This window comes from Castor canadensis, chromosome 8 (assembly GCF_047511655.1).
Source record: "Castor canadensis chromosome 8, mCasCan1.hap1v2, whole genome shotgun sequence".
NCBI classification, from domain to species: domain Eukaryota; kingdom Metazoa; phylum Chordata; class Mammalia; order Rodentia; family Castoridae; genus Castor; species Castor canadensis.
In genome coordinates this window covers 87,798,992-87,818,824 of record NC_133393.1, presented here as the reverse complement: position 1 = coordinate 87,818,824, position 19,833 = coordinate 87,798,992, and the positions used below count along the sequence as shown (strand labels likewise).

At 47.3% G+C, this 19,833-nt stretch overlaps 2 protein-coding genes across 14 annotated transcripts in view; both read left to right on the top strand.

The window, feature by feature from the left end:
* The window catches only part of Pou6f1 (POU class 6 homeobox 1), a 28,035-nt gene extending 11,097 nt beyond the window's left edge, over window positions 1–16,938 (top strand). For 3 of the 8 annotated variants that reach the window (XM_074083375.1, XM_020161971.2, XM_074083372.1), the window contains 8 exons: window positions 3,727–3,848; window positions 4,640–4,865; window positions 5,380–5,633; window positions 6,272–6,400; window positions 7,010–7,213; window positions 9,918–10,059; window positions 10,725–10,893; window positions 11,865–16,938. In XM_074083375.1, coding sequence (XP_073939476.1) covers window positions 3,727–3,848; window positions 4,640–4,865; window positions 5,380–5,633; window positions 6,272–6,400; window positions 7,010–7,213; window positions 9,918–10,059; window positions 10,725–10,893; window positions 11,865–12,210 — 1,592 coding nt within the window. In that variant the 3' untranslated portion in view covers window positions 12,211–16,938. The remainder of the gene's footprint in view (window positions 1–3,726; window positions 3,849–4,639; window positions 4,866–5,379; window positions 5,634–6,271; window positions 6,401–7,009; window positions 7,214–9,917; window positions 10,060–10,724; window positions 10,894–11,864) is intronic. The other 5 variants (XM_074083377.1, XM_074083376.1, XM_074083373.1 and 2 more) reach the window with 4 other exon arrangements.
* Window positions 16,939–17,198: 260 nt separating this feature from the next.
* Tfcp2 (transcription factor CP2) overlaps window positions 17,199–19,833 on the top strand; it is a 70,518-nt gene continuing 67,883 nt past the window's right edge. For 4 of the 6 annotated variants that reach the window (XR_012450839.1, XM_074083387.1, XM_074083384.1 and 1 more), the window contains exon 1: window positions 19,574–19,815. Coding sequence is in view for 4 of the 6 variants with exons in the window: in XM_074083387.1 (XP_073939488.1) it covers window positions 19,589–19,815 (227 nt within the window). In the remaining 2 variants the exon portion in view is untranslated. Of the gene's footprint in view, window positions 17,363–19,573; window positions 19,816–19,833 lie in introns of those variants that run through there. The other 2 variants (XM_074083388.1, XM_074083385.1) reach the window with 2 other exon arrangements.

The following is a 19,833-nucleotide window of genomic DNA, read 5'->3' as shown; positions in this document are numbered from 1 at the left end:
CTTCACCCTTCCCTAGACTGCAGATCTGGGCTTGTGGGGGCAGTGGGCCAAGAGCAGCAACCAAAAGAGAGTAAAGGACAGCAGGTGAACTTCAGAGAAACAGCAAGTCCTTAATGAGACAACTCCATGACCTCATGACACTTGTTCTTCCTGCACACCAGTCTTGGAACCCTGTGACCTTATTTTTTTCCCCTTCATAATAAAGCCAATGACCATTTTCCCCTAGCCTGGAAGTGCTCTTCCTCCATGTTGAGGCCAGGATGGGTCCTTATTGTGCCACCCTTTCTACTCAGCAGAGCCACTGTGGGGATGAGGCCCTTTTTTGAAAAACTCAGCAAGTTTCTTGGGTTTATCTATGGTGCCCCAACTTCCCCCTTTTCATGCTTTTATCCATCTTCTATATCTCATTTTTTTTCTTGTGCCTTAATTCTGCTCTCAGAAATGGATCCTAAATCAGTTATTTATACCTTAGTCTGAGTGTTTATGGTAGGGTGCATCTTTTTCCAGAGGTTTGTATATTTAAAGCTTTCACAAAAGACTTCCTCTTGGTAAAGGAATTTTAGCCATTGTCAAGAAGGTAAGGAGGAATTGTGATGCTTACATTGAGGGATCCGTTTTAGGTATGCAATATTAAGAAGCAGTCCCTCTTATTAAAACAAAAGAAAAGGTAATAGGAAAGTTTTTCAAGATGAAAAAAGAATCTAGTGATTTGTGTTACTTACTACCCAGTCCTTGTCGTACACGTACATTTTTATACATGTGGCCACAGAGGTATACTGTAGAGTATGCCACCATATTATTTCATAAACTCACAGACTCACACACCTATTTCTGATTTGGGTCACTGTCAAACTGTCTAAGTTGTTTGTTTTTGTTTTCTTGGGGGGTGGGTATATTGGGTTTGAACTCAGGGCCTACACCTTGAGCCACTCCACCAGCTCTTTATTGTGATGGGTTTTTTTGAGATAGGGTCTTGAGAGCTCTTTTGCCCCAGGTGGCTGCAAACTTCGATCCTCCTGATCTCTGCCTCCTGAATAGCTAGGATTATAGGCATGAGCCACTGGCACCTGGTTGTTTTTGTTTTCATAAACAGTGCTGCTTTAAATATCTTTGGTCCTTAAACACTTTTTTTTTCCTTTGTGGTATGGGCCACAGATACTCCTTTTGAGAAGAAATCAATTGTTGATATAGGAGGAAGGCATCTCAGGGAAAAATTAAAAATCTTGCTATCGATAATAGGAAAAGTAATTGACCTTAAGGCACTGCATACCTCTTAAGCCAGACAATGTACAGTGATAAAACCTCAACTGGGTGGTACTGTGGAAACAGGGCCCTTGGTGGTAATCCTGAGAGTGGGTTTAGTCTTTCTGCAAAGCAGTCAGTCAGGAACTGACAAAACTCCTAAATAGCTGGGCACTGGTGGCTCACACCTGTAATCCTAGCTACTCAGGAGGCAGAGATCAGGATGATCAAGGTTTGAGGCCAACCCCGGGCAAATAGTCTGTGGGACCCTACATTGGAAAACAAACAAACAAAAACCCGTAAAGCCTAAACATATGTAAACCCTTGGGCTCTACATTTCCACTTTGGAAATACTGTATGTCTTAATAAGATGATGTTTCATTCCTTTAGATGGTAAGCTTTTACCATTAACATTTGTCACAGTACCATTTTCTCACTTTCCTTTTTTGTTTCATTCCATTTTACCTCACAAAATTCTTTTAAACTTTCATAAGTTCAGATTATCTTTATCTTCTCTGATTTTTTTCACTAGTTAAAAATGTATCTTTCTGCTACAAAAAAGATAAACCTGTCATTTGGTTTTCTTTTGTTATTTTGTAAGGTCTTTATTTTTGTGTGTCTTTAGTTCCTTAAACTTTCTGGACAGTAGAGCCCTGTGTTAGGTTGATGTCCTTCTATATAAAAACATGGGTTGGGACTCGAGGGCTGGACAGACCCTTAAGGTCATCTATTTCAGTAATTTCCACTCAGCTGTGTGCTGTATCACAAGGCAGCGTTAAATTCCAAAAGGGAGAGAGAAGAGGTTTCTGGCCTCTGCTCTTAGACATTTTGATTCAGTAGGCCTAGATTAAAGACTAGAAATTCATGTCCAGTCACCATTAAGAACCACTGATCTGTCAACATCTGTCACCCAATACCTAGACTCTTTTTAAATGTCTGACTATATTTGAAATTATAATCCCTAGCCAGGCATGGTGTCACACATCTGTAATCCCAGCACTCGGGAGGCTGAGGCAGGAGGAGCACAAATTCAAGGCCAACTTGGATTATGTAGTAAGACCCTATTTTTAAAAAACAAAGGGAAAAAGAAAAGAAATTATAGGCTGGGCACAGTGGCTCATGTCTGTAATCCCTACTCAGTAACCAGCGATCAGGAGGATTGAGGATCTAGGCCAGTCCAAACAAAACGTTAGTAAGACCCTATTTCAACAAATAAATTGGGCTGGGCGAGGGTGGCTCACACCTGTAATCCTAGCTACCTGTACTCCTAGCAGAAATCAGGAGGATTGTGTGGTTCAAAGCCATCTTGGGCAAACAGTTTGTAAGACCCTATCTTGAAAAAAACCCATCACAGAAAAGGGCTGGTGGAGTAGCTCAAGGTGTAGGCCCTGAGTTCAAGCCCCAGTACTGCAAAAAAAAAAAAAAAAAAGTCCTGACTCCAAAATACCCAACACAAACAAGGGCTGGTAGACTGGATGAATGGGTAAGAGCATCTGCCTAGCAAGCTCGAGGCCCTAAGTTCAAACCCCAGTACCACCAAAAACAAAACAAAAAAACCCCAAATAAGTTGGACGTGGTGATGTCTGGCAGGAGGCACAGGTAGAAGGTTTGTGGTCTGAGGCTAGCCCAGGCAAAAAAACCATGACACCTCATCTGAAAGATAGGTCTTTTGACTAAAAGAAAAAAGAGCTGAGAGTGTGGCTAACGTGGTAGGACTTACCAAGCTCAAGGCCCTGAATTCAAACCCCAGTACTCCAAAAAAAGAAAAAGAAATTATAATCCTTGTCTATACTGTCATGTGACTGGGATGAAGTTTCCTGGTGGGGCACCCAATTCCTGATGAAAAGATCCAGTTCATGAGAGGCTCCTCTGGAAACTCATAGAAACGGTTCTTCTTAACTTAAAATCTCAGGGAATGGCAGAGAAAAGCTAGCTGGCATGCCAAGCTCCTGTGACCCTGCAGCATGGCAAAGACATGTCCAATTCTCAGAGACTTTGCCCAGCACTACCCCTGTCCCTTTCCCAACCCAGCACTTTCACATCCCCAAAGTAGCCTGACAGTGGATAAAGAGCGATTCAGGTGCTGGCTAAGCCATGCATAGCTGCTCTTGTTAATTCTAGCTTTCCCTTCCTGACTCATGTTTGCCCCTCTGTTGCTTACATGACAGGAAGTAGTGTCCTATAGAGCCAGGAAATGAGGGGTTGATACCAACTGCACAAAGACTTGCATTTTTTTCATGGAAATGTAGGAAGAGAGTGACCTTCCCTCTTCATCTGGGGCAGGACTCTTCAGCCTCCTTGTCACTCCAAGCAGCACTGGGGAAGCTGCCTCATGGGCCAGGAAGGCCAACAACTGATCTTGGGTTATTCAGAAATTCCATAAGGGGTCAGCCACTTCTGGCTGCAGATGTGATATTTTATTCCATTCATCCCCCCACTGACATTAGGCTCACTCCTTCTTCTTTCTCTCAATACCATGTGAAGTGAAGTCACTCGCGGGGATCCCTCCGAGTCCTGCTCCTGCCATTGCCACCTTCAGCCAAGCCCCAAGCCAGCCTCAGCCATCGCAGACTCTGACGCCCCTGGCTGTCCAGGCTGCCCCCCAGGTAAGGGCCACCCCAGGGAGCTGGACAGAGGGCAGTGGGCAGGAGCAAGGCATGGAGGAACCATGGGACCTAGGAACTGCATGAGGCAGCACAGGGAAAGGGCTGTGGTTAGAGGAAGGGAAACACCTACTAAGCACCCCTGACTTTCCCCTGCCCCAGATGAGGCCCACTGGAAAACAGGATCAGCATTTGCTGGGCAATCTTCTAATGCCAGAGTTTCTGTTTATCTAATGATGAAATGAGTGAACACCCTTGTCGGCCCCTCCAGTGGATGCCTGGACTAATTAATGGATTGTTCAGAGTCCTCATTTAGAGTTAGAAGCAGCCACAGCACAGCAAGAACCCTGCAGGCATACAGAGCCTGGGTGACCTTTGCTCCATGCAACTGATCTCCAAGGCATGCAGTCCAGGGTGTCCTCCACCAGAGCTTCTGGGAGGCGCCTATGCACCCTTAACCACTCCATTGCAGCCTCTGTTCTCTATTCTCTCGCCACAGAGTACTGGTCCTGTGGACAAGGGCCCAGGGAAGGTTTGGGAGGCAGTAGACTTCAGGCTGGTCCCTGTCCTGTTTCAAGCGACTTCTCTGCAGGCAGGATAGTCTGGTCCAGGCACCCCTCAGGGTCAGGCCTCCTGGTAGGGCTTGGCCCTACTTGCCGTCCTGTGGCCTTTTTCCCCACTGCCCTCAGAATGCTTGTTTGTGCTCAACTGGGTCCAAGAGACCCAGTGTTTGCGCTGTCGATGTTGATTTTTTCTTTTTTCTTTTCTTTTTGAAATCTTGTTTGCTTTTGCAGGTCTTGACTCAGGAAAACTTAGCCACAGTTCTGACAGGAGTTATGGTTCCAGCAGGGGCAGTTACTCAACCTCTTCTTATCCCCATCAGTATTGCAGGTCAAGTGGCTGGGCAGCAGGGGCTGGCCGTGTGGACAATTCCTACAGCAACTGTAGCTGCCCTCCCAGGACTGACCGCTGCTTCTCCTACGGGGGGAATTTTCAAGCCACCTTTAGCCGGTCTCCAAGGTAACGGCAATTCTCCCCAGGACTGCACCAGGCCCCCTACCACCCCTGCACATGTGTGCTTACCATGTTGGACTCAGAACCTGCGGCCCACCCAGGGCAAGAGCCCTGGAGTCTGGATCCAGTGTCCCAGGCGCCCAGCCACAGAGCCACCGCACCACCTCGGGACTCTAGGCCAGAACACCAGGCTGGCCAGCAGGCCTTTCTTCCTTCAGCCAACTGCCTGAGACTGTCCCCTCCCCAACGCCAGAATTCACCCCTTGACCAGTCTCCTGAGAAGGACTGCAAGAAGATTCAACATCTGGTTCTTGAACCTACACTTCTACTGGCCCAAGGGAGGGGGGATGAGAGATGTTGGCATGTGTCAAACCTTCAAGCATCAAGGGACTTGCAGCTGCCTGTCCCCATGCCCACTGTCCCAGCCCCTTGTCATTTTTGTGCCAGATCCCTTGGGATTGGAGCCGCTCTGGGCTGTGGCTAGGCATTTGAGCACCTCTGTCTCTGCCTTGCTCCGTAGCAGCTGCTGTGCTGAACACCACCCTCCCGGCACCTGTACAAGCTGCCCCACCAGTCCAGGCTGCCTCACCAGCCCAGCCCCGGCCACCAGCCCAGCCCCAGACGCTGTTCCAGACCCAGCCGTTGCTGCAGACCACACCTGCCATCCTACCACAGCCCACTGCTGTCACTGCCGCTGCCCCCACCCCTAAGCCAGTGGATACCACCCCACAGATCACCGTCCAGCCTGCAGGCTTCGCATTTAGCCCGGGAATCGTAAGCTGCTGCCCTCACCCAGGGCTAACCAGGGATGGACCAAACCTTGGGCCAAGGGTGGAACTAACCCTTCCCACAGTGGAGGACCAGCCCCTTGATGACAGCCTTTCCAACATCAGCAGAGATGGGCTCCCTCTGAGGTCTTCTTGCAGCTGTCAGCCCATCTGGCCCAAACAAAAGTCGACCATGTCTGCCAAGAGGCCTGGGGAAATTCTCCAGAACCTGAACCACTGGCCCAGCCTTGGAGGGTTGGATGTCTAGGGATTACAAATTTGTGAGCCACCCCTAAGCTATGGCTGGAGGTTCACAGCTATATGCCAGAGTCTATTCAGTGTGGCTCCTGCTTGGGAGTGGAGCTGTCGGATGTGACTAAGAGCACATCAGCCAGTACAGTCTGGCTCTTCTATTCTTCCAGGCCTGGCTGGAAAGATTAACCAGGGTTACTGTTCCATGACCTTGGCCCTACCCTTCCCTACTGCCCCCCCCACAACTGCCCCTACCTAGCACTGAATATTCAGGTAGTGGACATGGGCCTATAGCCCACATTCACATCTACCCACTCCAGTGCCCTCACCCTTTCCTCTGTCTGGGTCTCCTTGCCCTTTAGCCTCTGAGCAAAGCTCTTCCTCCACCCACAGATCAGTGCTGCTTCCCTCGGGGGACAGACCCAGATCCTGGGCTCCCTCACTACAACTCCGGTCATTACCAATGCCATTCCCAGCATTCCAGGGATCAGCAGTCAGATCCTCACCAATGCTCAGGGACAGGCAAGTGGTCAAAGTCAGGGCTGAGGGGGTGGGTGCTGTGGAGCAGATGGCCAGGAGGGGGCCAGGTCTTGGGCTGAGAGTCACAGAAAGTGAAAACAGGGCATCTGGTTGCTTGCTGTTCATAGCTCCCTGGGGTAGCTCTGTTGATCCTGAGGATAGACAGGGTTGTAGCCCTAAAGGTGTTCCTTCTAGTTGGGCAATTTCATTTATGGAGCACATGCTGTATGGACAGGGTTTGTACGAGGTGCTTTCTCATACATTATCTCACTTTGTTTTGAGCACATATGTATTAGGTGTAGATTTTTATCTTATAGGAAGGGACAAGATTCAAAAATATTAAGCCACACAGCTAAAATTGGCAGAGGACTGATTAGCATCCAGGTCTTTGGTTCACAAATACCTTCTTCTGCTCCTTTCAGGTCTGGGGACAGAATAAGGGAAGGAGCCCTAGAGTGTGACTCCTTCACTTTGTTGATGAGAAAACAGAGACCAGAGGGGTTAAATAATTTGTCTAAGTTAGTCTCTTCTCCTGCCACTGTAGGGATTTGGTTTGGGGGTAGAGCTGGATACTGCCCTCACACTCAGGGTCCCTGCTTTATTTCTTCCTAGGTTATTGGAACACTTCCATGGGTCGTGAACTCAGCTAGTGTGGCAGCCCCAGCACCAACCCAAAGCCTGCAGGTCCAGGCCGTGACACCCCAACTGTTGTTGAACGCCCAGGGTCAGGTGATAGCGACCCTAGCCAGCAGCCCCCTGCCTGCACCTGTGACTGTCCGGAAGCCAAGCACGCCGGAGTCCCCTGCTAAGAGTGAGGTACCAGAGCTGAGGGTGCAGGTGTGGGGACAGGTAATGCTGTCTGGCATGAACTGCCTTCCCTCCAGACTGCCTGGCAGGACAATATTTTCTGAAACTCCTGGGAGAGCTGGGCATCTCCAAAAGTGAGGGAGGCCCCAAAGTAGAAGGTCTATGGGAGCCCACACATACCCTGGGTCAAAACCCAGTGGGCCTGGATCAGTTTCAGAGTGAACCAGCCCCAGGATGTTAGTTTTGATTCCTCCCTCTTTGTCTTCCCTCTCCCCTCTGCACTGGGGCTTTGATTATTCTTTGATTTGCTAATTCCAGAGAACCTACTATAGTTCAAGTGCTAATGTACTTGCTGGTCTTAGCTCAGTGGTGATGATTACAAGTCAATGTGGTAAAGACAAGATGGGGGGGGGTGCGGTGAATAGATGCTTGGGGACCCAGAGAAGGGAGTTCTGACAGACCAAGGCTCAGGCAAGGCTCCATAGAGAAGTGGTTTTGTTTATTTTATTTATTTTGCTGTACTGGAGTTTGAACTCAGGGCCTACACCTTGAGCCACTCCACCAGCCCTTTTTTGTGATGGTTTTTTCTGAGATAGAGTCTCATGAACTATTTGCCCAGGCTGACTTCGAACCTTGACCCTCTGATCTCTGCCTCCTGAGTAGCTAGAATTATAGGTGCCAGCCACTGGTGCCTGGCTAGATTATTATTTTTGGTGTTTGTGATACTGAGATTTGAACTCAGGGCCTCACACGTGCTAGGCTTGCTAGGCAGGTGCTCTACCACTTAAGCCACTCCCCCAGCCCAGAGAAGGGATTTTGAGCTACTTTTTAGATTAGAAGAGTTGAATGTGAGAGCGTTCTGTCTCTGGAGAAACTAGAGCAGGCATTAGTAGGCTAGAGAGCAGGTTCTCAAACCAGAATCACCTTGGGGCTTGTTGGAATCAATAGGTCTGAAGTGGGGCCCAAGAATGAGCTAAGTTCCCAGATGACATTGAGGCCAGTGTTTCTCAAAAGCATGCTGCTTCCAAACTTTGTAAATAACCACTTAGGCTCATCTGTAAAATAGGGATTGTAAAAGTACCTACTTCAGAAGGTCATGAGTGTCACATAAAAAGCTCTTGAATAATGGAAGTTCTTACCATTATTACTATTATTGGGTAATGGGAAGCTGCTGAAGGATTTTAACACAGAAATGGCAGATCACATGTGTGTTTTTAAAAATCCCTTTCTTATAGGTAGGTCAAAGAATGGGGCTGTTGTGAGACTTGAATCCTTGCCACCTGTCATGAGGCAGTCTAAGCAGTTCTAGTGAGACAAGGAACTCTGATCTTAGGCACAGGCCCTAGTGACAAAGAAGGAACAGATCTGATGACCAGCACAAGGTCGAATCTAGGGAATAGGACATCCTGGAGACACCTGCATTTCCTGGAAAGCTTTTTTAAAAATCATATTAGCAATACTAACTTCATATATTTATAGTTTCTTCTGATTATAAATAAGATATATGATTTTTATCAAATTCCAGTAGTTTGTGTCATATAAAAAGTAAAAATTCCTTGTGCTGGGGATGTAGCTCAGTAGCAGAATGCATACCTACCATGCATGAGGCCATGAGGTTGGTCCCTAACCCAACCAAAAAAAAGAAAAATCCCTTTTAATTTCACCCCTAAAGATGATTTCTGTTGACAGCTTACTTTATATGCCTCAAGATTTTTTTTTTCATGGAAATTCATATGTATTTTTAAAGGCATTATTCCATAACCACCGTTTTCACCTTTTTTTTTTTTTTGGCAGCACTGGAGTTTGAACTAAGAGCTTCATCCCTGCTAGGCAAGTGCTCTTCCCACTTGAGCAACCCTGCCAGCTCTTTCTTGTAATGGTTTTTTTCGGGATAGGTTAGGATAGGGTCTCTTGAAGTATTTGCCCAGTCCACCTTACTTTTTTTTTTTCTCTTAGCACCGTGATTCAGAGTAGTTAAGAGTTTTTTTTGCACAGTGCCAGAGTTTGAACCTAGGGTCTCCTGCATGCTGGGCAAGCACTCTGCCCCTAGGTCACATTCCCCAGCCCTACTTAATTATTATTTTTCTTTCTTTCTTTCTTTTTTGGTGGGACTGTGGTTTGAACTCAGGGCTTTGTGCTTACAAAGCAGGTGCTCTACTGCTCGAGCCATACCTCTAGTTCATTTTGCTATGGTTATTTTGGAGATGAAGTCTTATAAACTGTTTCCCGTGGCTGGCCTCGAACTGTGATCCTCCCGATATCAGTCTTCCAAGTAGCTAGGAACACTATCTTTCATTGTAGGGAGGTTCCAGAACTTATCTACAGGTTCCCTGCTTATGGATTTTTGAGACCTGGGAGGCAATAAAATAAGGTTTAAGTTTCTCCCTTGAGGGCAGAGATATGAGAGTTATCACTAGGATGAGCACTTGTTGAGACTTTGACCAAGTTCACTGAACCTTTCTCAGCCTGTCTTCTACCTGGGTCACAGGTGGCTACAGTTTGGTGGATCATTGTTGTTCTCATTTAGGAGGTCATTATCATGGGGGAGGTGTTATAAGCAACTTCTAGTCTTGCTTTTTTGGTAGGGCACAAGTGAGAGTGTGGTGGGTAAGTGAGGATTTCATGTGTATCTCTGTCCTGCCTTTCATCTACCCAGGGTCCCAACCCCCTGAGTTGGGTAGTGGGCAACAGAGGCTTATCTCTTTTCTCATAGGTGCAGCCCATCCAGCCCACACCAGCGGGTCCCCAGCCTGCTGTGGTCATCGCTAGTCCAGCCCCAGCAGTCAAGCCATCTGCCTCTGCTCCTATCCCAATCACCTGCTCAGAGACCCCTACGGTCAGCCAGTTGGTGTCCAGTAAGTGGCTCCTGGAAGAGGAATGTGGAATGTGGGCACCCCAACCCCTCAAATGTTGCTTTCCTTACTAAACTTCCTGGAGCCAGAGTGCCAGGCATGCACCTGTAGTCCTAGCTACTCCAGAGGCTGAGGCAGGAGAATCACTTCAGCCTAGGAGTTCAAGACCATCCTAGGCAATGTAGAGACCCCAAAATCCCACTTGCAGAGTCCAAAAGGGAAGTGCAGAGGCCCATAGTGACAGGGTTGGCTTTCTTATTCCTATTCTAGTTGAGCTGGATTCTGGGTGTATGATAGTGGAAGCAGCTCAGCTGGCTGGCTGGCTGCTTCTCAGAGAGGCCAAGTCATTGACTGTTTCTGCTATGGTTTATCACCCAGTATTTGAGGAATGTGGATGGCCAACTGTGTGCTTGCGCAGGACTAGGGAGCCTCAGGGAGGGTCAGTAGTTAGAGCTGGAAGAACGTGAAAATAGGGCTTAGCCGGAATAGGTTGGTCCAGGGCCCTTTCCCGTAAGTCTTGTTGTCTTGTGGGGGAAAGGGTTATGAGGGTATTAGGGTGTAGGAGCCTTTTGCTAGGTGTCCTCACCTGCACCAGTTCAGACCAAGGGGTCAGATAAGCAGTGATGATTCGTATCGTACACACTCATCCCTGGTCCCTCCTGGCCTAGAACCACATACTCCAAGTCTGGATGAGGATGGGATCAACTTAGAAGAGATCCGGGAGTTTGCCAAGAACTTTAAGATCCGGCGGCTTTCCCTGGGCCTTACACAGACTCAGGTGGGCCAGGCTCTGACTGCAACAGAAGGTCCAGCCTACAGCCAGTCAGCCATCTGCCGGTGAGTAAGGTGGCCCTGGGCAAGGTCAGGGCCTTCTCAGTGCCTGCTGCCATTTGGCACTCACCAGGACCAGGGTATCCAGCCCCTTTCCATATGATCCCTTGCTTCTGCCTCTTTCCAGACAAGGAAGCCTGGCCTAAGGGTGGATGTGAACAGCTGGAGTAGCCAAAGACTCACCCAGCCTTTCTAGAGCCTGCTGAAGTTTATCCTCTAATTCTGAGTATTTATATGGTCCTTTTAGGGGAACCCAGACCCAAATCCATTCAGGAATCCTAGCTTATAAAATTAATCACAAAAATAGGAACTTCAGAGCTGTCTTGGCCTTCAACTGTACTGTACCTGTCACACTACACCTTCCCCTCATATAAGGTGTAAGTAGAGTAACAGAACTTGGTTTTCTGTGTGCAGTTTACAAATTGACTTCCATGTCAGAACCAGAGGAGGGAGAGCGAGAGTTTCAAACAAGAGTAAGTTCATTGGCTCATTGATGGCTGAACGGTTTCGTCTGCTGCCAACTCCATAGATAAGACTAAATGACAAATGGAGTGCATTGCCAGCAGGCTCAGCTGGAAGGAGCAGCCCAACTTGTTATTGATGCCTCTATGACAGTGCAGTGGAAGGAAGATGACACTGGTGACCTCTGGAGGCTACTTAGGATGACTCCTCAAAGGACTTTAGTCTTTGAGTGTAAACATTCTGGACCTGTTGTCTAGGGCACTATTGTCACTGCTCTGCTGAGGTCCTAGTCATGATGTCCCTGTTAGGAACTGGGATACTGGAGAGTCTGAGGAGTCTGGACTTGGCCGAGCCAGAAGGGTGGTTGTGGAGGTGGTGAGGGGACACTAGGTAGAGTCTCACCAGTCCTGAGAGGAGCAGCCCCTGAGGACATCTACCCAGATGTACAGGTGTAGGGTGTGCTGAAGAGACCGAGACACATTTTCTGTCCCTTCCTGAGCTTCTGTGGCTTACAGGTTTGAGAAACTGGACATCACACCCAAGAGTGCCCAGAAGCTGAAGCCGGTGCTGGAGAAATGGCTGAATGAGGCCGAACTCCGGAATCAGGAAGGCCAGCAGAACCTAATGGAGTTTGTGGGAGGTGAGCCCTCCAAGAAACGCAAACGGCGCACCTCCTTCACCCCACAGGCCATAGAGGCTCTCAATGCCTACTTTGAGAAAAACCCGCTGCCCACAGGCCAGGAGATCACTGAGATTGCTAAGGAGCTCAACTATGACCGTGAGGTGGTGCGGGTCTGGTTTTGCAATCGGCGCCAGACACTCAAGAACACCAGCAAGCTGAACGTCTTTCAGATCCCTTAGGGCTCAGCCCCCAGCCCTGTGCTCCAGCACTTAGTACTCTTCCCTTGGCTCCCAGTTGTCGCCAGTACTGCGACAATACCACGTGCAGCCATGCCCTAGGTCGTGAGACTCTACCGTGTGCATGTGTGTCAAGACCTCCCTCTTCTCCCCCACGTTTCTCACATCCTGGGGAGGCCAAAAGGGCAGCCTGCATGGGAGCCCTAGGCTCGGGGCTGGGCATGTCAGAGGGATTTGTGGTATCTCTTAGAGAAGCACTTTGATCATATGGTTTCTGAAAAGTAAATTCTGGTTGAGAACCAGAAATGTCCCATCTCTGGGGCAGGGCTGTACAGCTCCTGGGGACCACTGGCCATTAGCTTTTGCTTTTGATGGTATTCTCTTTCTACTCACTCCTCTCCTTTGGTCCTGTTATTCTGACAGACATGGCAACTTATCCAGCCTCTCACTGTCCTTCCCCACTTGGCGTACAGGCACACACTGAGTATCTGAAAGGACCCAGGAGATAAAATTTTAAGAAGTGTGATGTGCTGCTCAGAAGGTCAGACTCAGGTTCTGCCTTTACCTCAAGGCCAGAAGACTCCTAAAGTTCTGGGGCCAGACCATGTGAGCTCCTTTTCCTGGTTCCTTTGGTGGAGGAGACTGCATTAAAGCAGAACCTTTCCTTTTGCATTCCATGTTGGAAGGAAACACCAGTAAACTCTACCTGTCCTGGAGTCCTCTGCTACAGGCCTAGAATTGAGTAAATAAGGCCATTCTCCCAGGTTTTAACCTAATCTCTGTTGATGGCCATCCACCCACAAAAAGTGTGTGTTGGGGGGAAAAAAAAGTCACACTTCCCAAGTAACCAGGCAGCTCTGGAGAAAAGTAAGGACAGGAATATTGATTTTCTCTCTTCCCCTACCCCTATACCCACCCCAACTAGTACCGAGGACTTCTAATCAGAAAGCAAGACACTGGGGGAAATGATAACAGCCAGAAAGAGCTGATGGCAGCCCAGGGAGGCCTCTTGTAGAAGCCAACTTAACTCTGATTTTCTTTGTAACTTTAAGCCTTGGGTATTGGATAAATCTCACTTTGACCACGTGTGTAAGCAATCCTTCTCAGTGCTCCTCTGAGTCAAGAATGCCCCAGAGCAGGATACCCCTCTAGGAGGGGTAGCCATGGGGGGTGGGGAATGGCATCTCATCTAAGCTGTTAAGTGAGTTTTTCCAGCCTCACTGCGGCTGGACAGCCCTTTAAATGAAGTATGTGGACTGGGATGTAACTCAGGGGTAGAGTGCTTACCTAGCATGTGCAAGGCCCTGAGTTTGATCCTGAGCACTGCAAATAATTAAAAAACTCAGTATGCAACTTTAGGATCTCAAGAGATAACTAAGAAATTTGCTTGGATGAGCAGATTTGCACTGCATACTGTCCCAGTGGTCAACCACCCTCTCTTCACTACTTTTATCCTAACAGAGGCTAGTCTCTAGCAGCTGACCCCAGTGTACCTCAAGTGATCTACTCTGAGGGAGTGACCATCAGGCATCACTCTGTTGGTCACTGGTGCAGAGCCACCCTGGCTTTCTCTGGTTCCTTTGGTGCTGTGTTTCCTTTCCTGCTTATTGCTGGTCTTTCCCAGGCCTTGTAATACCAGTGTCTTGCAGTGAGAGGAGGTTGCTGAACCAACACACACACACACACACTGCATTGAGAGCAACCAAACCTGCCAGTGAGGGGAGACTCCATACTCTAGGTTCCGGTTATCAATCTCCCTCTGTGGCCTGAGGCACTCACTTGGGAGGGGTGTCATGCACAAGTTTTCAGCAGGAATGGCTACAGTACCAGAGTTTGTCAAGGACTTGGTGACTCACACTTTAGTAAATTAGAGATGCAAGTTTTCATGCTCAACACCTGCACTCAGCAGTGCTTTCTTTTTTTGGGAGACAAATGGGTCACAGCTGGTGTCCTGAGAGTAGCATATAATACAGGGTGTGGACATGCAAGAAGACACCATCTGTCCTGTGGCATGGCAGGAAAAAAAAATCATGCACCACTTGGTCTAAATTAGGCTTGGTCACACTTTCTCAGCCCCTCCCTGGTCTTAATCTGTCTTCGCAAGGCTGGGCTAGAACTAAACTGTTTCCTCACCTACTGGAAAGATGGATTGGTCTTTCAGAGGAACAATCCCAAGGCCTGGAATATTCATAGGCAGAGGGGTGCAAGGTGTGCCTGAAATGGACCCAAAGCTGAGCTCACTGGCCTATGATCTCTGCCCTTGCTCCCCCATACAACTCCTAGAAAGTAGCTGGAGCCTGGCCCACTCACCTGAGGCCATTTTTGTTTTTGGCAGCATCAGGCTCTGAAGGGAATTGATATAAGTTTTATTTTGAAAATATCTTTGTGCACTTAAGCCAGCACTCAGTGGCTCCTTTGTTATGGAAAGACAGGAGAATGGGCAAAAGTGGTTTAACTATATGGTTTGCTTGTTTTAAGTGAGAACAGACCAAAACTTTCTATGGCCTGCTGAATCAGCTGGGGCCTTTGACCCTGCTCTAACCATGGAATTTTATCCAGGCAAAGTCCAGGAAGAATTTGGTCACAGAATTAAGAACACATGAGTATGGAATGAGAAAGTCTGATGTTTTGTGTTCTTGGAAATCCAATCACCTTCCCGTGCCCAGATTCTTTTCTTGCCACTTAGGCCAGGTGCTGGAGTACCAGGCTATGTCTCCTGAAGGCTGGAGGGAAGGATGGGGAAGGGAGAACAGGGGAGAAGCACTTGACGTAGTTGTGTGGAATAAACAGTATTTTTTTCTTTTGTACTGGTCTGCCTGTTTCTTGGTCATCTCTCAAGGTAGAATATAAGGGAACCACTCTGCTCAGGCCCTCCAGTTACAACCCTCCCTGTAGGGCTGAGTGCTTGCAGGGTCAAGAGGATATTCCCTTTCTCCTTGTAGGCCTGGACCAAGACTAACCTTCAGGGCCAAGAGGGTATGCCCTTTCTTCTAGACTACTAGCAGGGTAGCCTATTTCAAGCCCACTCTTAGACCCTGCTTCTCTGAGTCCCAAGACAGGCTATGTTGATGGTATGCACACTTGCAGGTCTAAGAAGTGGCTACCTTTGGGCTGCTAAAACAAAATACTTTAGGCTAGGTAGCTTATAAACAAGAGAAATTTACTGCTAACAGTTGCACAAGCAGGGAACCAGCAGATCAGGTGTCTGGTGAGGGCCCTCTTCCCTACAGGTAGACATCTTTTTGTTTTTCTTTTTTTGTTTGCTGGGGTTTGAACTCAGGACCTACACCTTGAGCCACTCCACTAGCCCTTTTTTGTGATTTTTTTTGTTGTTGAGATAGAGTCTCGTGAACTATTTCTTCGGGCTGGCTTCGAACCTTGATTCTCCTGATCTTTGCCTCCTGAGTAGCTAGGATTACAGGCATGAGCCACCAGTGCCCAGCTAGATGGATGTCTTTACATGGTTACCCCATGTGCTGGAAAGGCAACTGAGCTCTCTCACAGGCCTCTTTTTTAAGGGATCTGATCCTGGTCTCAAGGGCTGTACCCTCATGACTTAACCTAGGTATATAGAAGACTATAACATTAATAGTTAGCTTAATTTATACAGTTCTTTGTTTTGAGGTTTGAACTCAGGGCATCTACCACTTGAACCATGTTCAAGCTCTATATGGTTTGTTCGTTTCATTTTGTTTTTTTGTGGGCCTGAAATTTGAACTTTGGACTTTGTGCTTGCAAAGCAGATATTCTCCAGTCCATTTTGCTGATTACAGGTGTGAGTCACCAGTGCCCAGCTCGTTTTTGTTTTTTGGGTTTTTTTCTTTTTTTGGTACCACTGGTGTTTGAATTCAGGGCTTTATGCTTGCTAGGTAGGTGCTATGCCACTTGAGCCACATTTCCAGCCCTTCTCTCTCTCTTTTTTTTTTTTAATAAAAATGTAGCTATATGATAAGTGGATCTTCATTTGTATTCTTCTCCAGGCCTGAAAGTGTTAGAGGCAGGCCTGTCACCTGAGTTTAGAGCTGGGAAGAGTGTAGCTGTCACAAGGGTCTCTCTCCCATCTTATCTACCTCCTAGGCATAGGGTTCCTACCATCTTGCTTGCAGTGCCCTCACCCCCCACCTTCCTGGTATTGATGAGGTCTAGGTTGCACAATCAACTGGCAAGAGCAAAGCTTCCCCTTTGATTCCACCCAACCAACATTCTGTGCCAGACCCTGTGCTGGGTTCTAGATGTCATACCATCATCCAGCCACAATGTTCAAGACTCTGACACAAGGCTTGGACACCAGAGGAGCTTTACAATACTCTGAAATACTGGGGCAAAATATCAAATAGAAGCCAGCACTTACCCCAGCATAGATCCCACAACGCTGATATTAACTATCCACATTGGGCTGGGCTGTGACTCAGCACACAGGTCAGGGGCACATGATAAGTGCTTGATAACTGTCAGATGGATAACTGAGTTCCTTTCCTCCACTGCCATCAAGAAAATAATGAGAGCTGAGCCCCAGACTTCAGGCTACTGGGAGAGAGCAGGGGCAGATATTGTGTAGCTATGTCAGGTTTGGACTGTGAAATGTGGGAGTGAATGGAATCTGAACAAATAGAGCCAGAGCCAGCAGCTCCCCGCAGGAGCTGATATCTCTGGCTCCAACCAGTTGAGTGTGGTTCCTGGCAGTAGCCCCAGAAAGGTTTTAAAGGAAGGGAGGTAGGTTTGTGGAAGGGCTGCTGTTTTTATTCCCAGGCCTGGGAAGTTCATTGCTCTGTGGATGGTTTTGGTGGGAGAGTCTCATTCTTTATGAACTAGAGGAGATATGGGTTGGTTTCTGGACTAGAGTCAAGGGAGGAGGAGAACCTGAAGTTTCTTAGAATTGCATGGGTATGAAAACTTCTGATTTCATTTCCTTTCAATTTCAGGGTCCTTCAGAAAAGATGAGTGGGCCTTGAGGCTCCTTGGGTGGGCTGTGGGAAGATGGAAGACGGTAAAAGTGAAGGCTAGATGGATGGTCAGTCCTCAGAAAAGCCTGCTGGGTCCTGGTTTCTTCCAGGAAAATGCCAGGGATTGACCTAGAAACTCAGCAATACTGACTGACCTGAGCAATTGAGTGAGAAGGGAGGATGCTGACCCAGGGAGCACAAGTCCTCAAGAGGTAGGTGAGTGCTACAGCACACCTTTTGTCAATAATAATTGCTGAGCACCAGTGGCTCACACCTGTAATTTTAGATACTCAGGATTACAGAGATCAGGAAGATTGCAGTTTGAAGCGAGAGATCAGGAGGATCATGGTTCAAAGCCAGCCCAGGCAAAATAGTTGGAGAGACCCTATCTCAAAAGAACCCATCACAAAAAAGGGCTGGTGGAGTGGCTTTATGTGTAGGTAAAACCCCAGTACTGCAAACAAAACAAAACTGGAAATAGCATTAATTGAATCATTACTTATTTTGTGGTATTTCTGGCACCTTATTTAATTTGTACAACAACTTTAGAAGGAGGCATAATTTCACTAATTTATGGGTTAAAATGCTGATGCTCAGAGATGAGCGTTACTTGCCCAAGATTATGCAGCTAGTTATGGAGCTATTGTTCAAACAAGGCCTGGCTCTACCTAATAGATGTTTTAAGATATTCTGGATACACTGCTGGATTACAAAGGATTTTTGAGCCTTCAGATCTCCATGTGGCATTTCTCTTTTGGTGTCTGAGCCCAGAACTCATTCTTTTACTGACAGGCACACATTTGGAGATAAAATTGGTACCAGGGAAGAAAAGTGGATTAGAGAGACAACGAATGTCCCTGAGACTTGGATCTCAGGGCTTAAAGGAAGAAGATGGGCTTCAACCTAGTGCCCCCATAAAGAAACCTATGGCTGAAACTGCCCCCTTGTTGCCAACTTCATGCCAATCTCTTTCCTCATTCTCTTAGTCCTTTTTCAATTCAATGGGCATTTTTTATTATTGTTGTACTGGGGGTACATTATGACATTTACAAAAGTTCTTACAAGATATCATAGTTGAATTCACCCCCTCCATCATTCTCCTTTATTTCTCCTCTATTCATTCCTGGAATAGTTTCAACAGGTCTTTTCCATTTACATAATATGTACGTAATATTTCCACCATATTCACCCTCCTATACCCTTTCCTTATATCCTCCCTCAATAAGCATTTTAAATAGTCCTATTGAATGCAGGAACTAAGTAGGAGATATTTATACACAAGGCTGAAAAAACCCTATTCTTTTTTTTGAGCATAAGCAGCAGAGATTTTTTAAGCAGAGAGGAAAAGAGAAAAAAAGGCTCCAGCCCTTATGGGAGGGGTCTCAGAAAGGCTGAGCCTCTCCTTTTATTTATTTATTTATTTATTTATTTTATTTGTAGCTCAAATTGCCATGCAGCTCAGGTTGTCCTTGAACTCATGATCTCCTGCCTCAGCCTCCTAGATGCTGTAATTACAGGCGTGTACCACTAAGCCCAGCCTATTTCTTATTCTTTAGGAGATCACTGTCTAGTGAGAGAGGCAGTTATATACAAAAATACAATTCAAGACAGATTGTAAAAATATTCAGTGATGGAATACAGTAATGAACCAGTACTTTCGCATAGGCAATTCGGTGAGTGAAAAATGCCAGTTTAGGATGCCCTTAGCCTACATCTTATTGGAAAAATGAGGATCGTTATATTTACCTTTAGAATTCTAATTACAAGATTGTTTTGAGGACTACTGATAAAATAATGATGCTCCTGACATATAGTTGGTGCTTAATAAACAATGGCCAAAATTAATTCCCAAAGGAGAGAGGTAGAGGCAGGTATATTTATCTCTATTTACAACCGAGGAAACTAAAAATCTCAGTGAGTTTAACCGACTATTCTGATGTCTCCAATCTAGTAAGTGAGGACGCCAGCCCCAACTTTGATCTTCAGATCTTTTAAGTCCTAACACTCCACCACAACCTTTAAAAAAGCAACGATAGTTTTTACCAACCTCATGCTTCCCTGTGCATTAGGGAGAAGGCGGAGGATAAAATGAGTATCAAGGGAAGTGGATCTTAAGCAGGGTCTCGATTTCCGGAGAGGTGGGTTTAAGAAGACAGGAGCATGAATAAACGTGCGCGTATAGGGAACGTCGAAGAAACGAAGCCCCGCCAGGGGTGGGAGTAGGTTCAGCTAGAAGGACTCCTCGTTAAGCCTTATGGTGTGGACTTGATACACAGGAGACACCATAACTCAAGTAGCGGCAACAAGACGCTCTAAATCCAGACTCAGGACGCCCCGAGAACACCCAGCCTATCTCCGGGAGTGGGGAGGCCTACAGTAGCCAGCCTATCATCGCTGCGGAGGCCAATGAAGTCTCATTTTCATTGGCTAGCGTCGGGATGATGTCATGTTTTCGGGACGGCGAAGGAAGAGGGCGTCATGATTGGTTGGGGCTGGGGCGGCGGGCGGTGGAGGAGCCAGGCGAGTCTCGACCCTGTAGTGGACTTTCTCGGTTCATGTTTCCTGGCCGTGAGGGGCTGCAGAGGGCGGGGAGACGATTCAACAGAAACCTGGATTTGATTCGAAGAGCCGTAGGGCTGAGAAGGGGTGACCGGAAGTGCTTTTGGTACTGACCGGAAGCGAG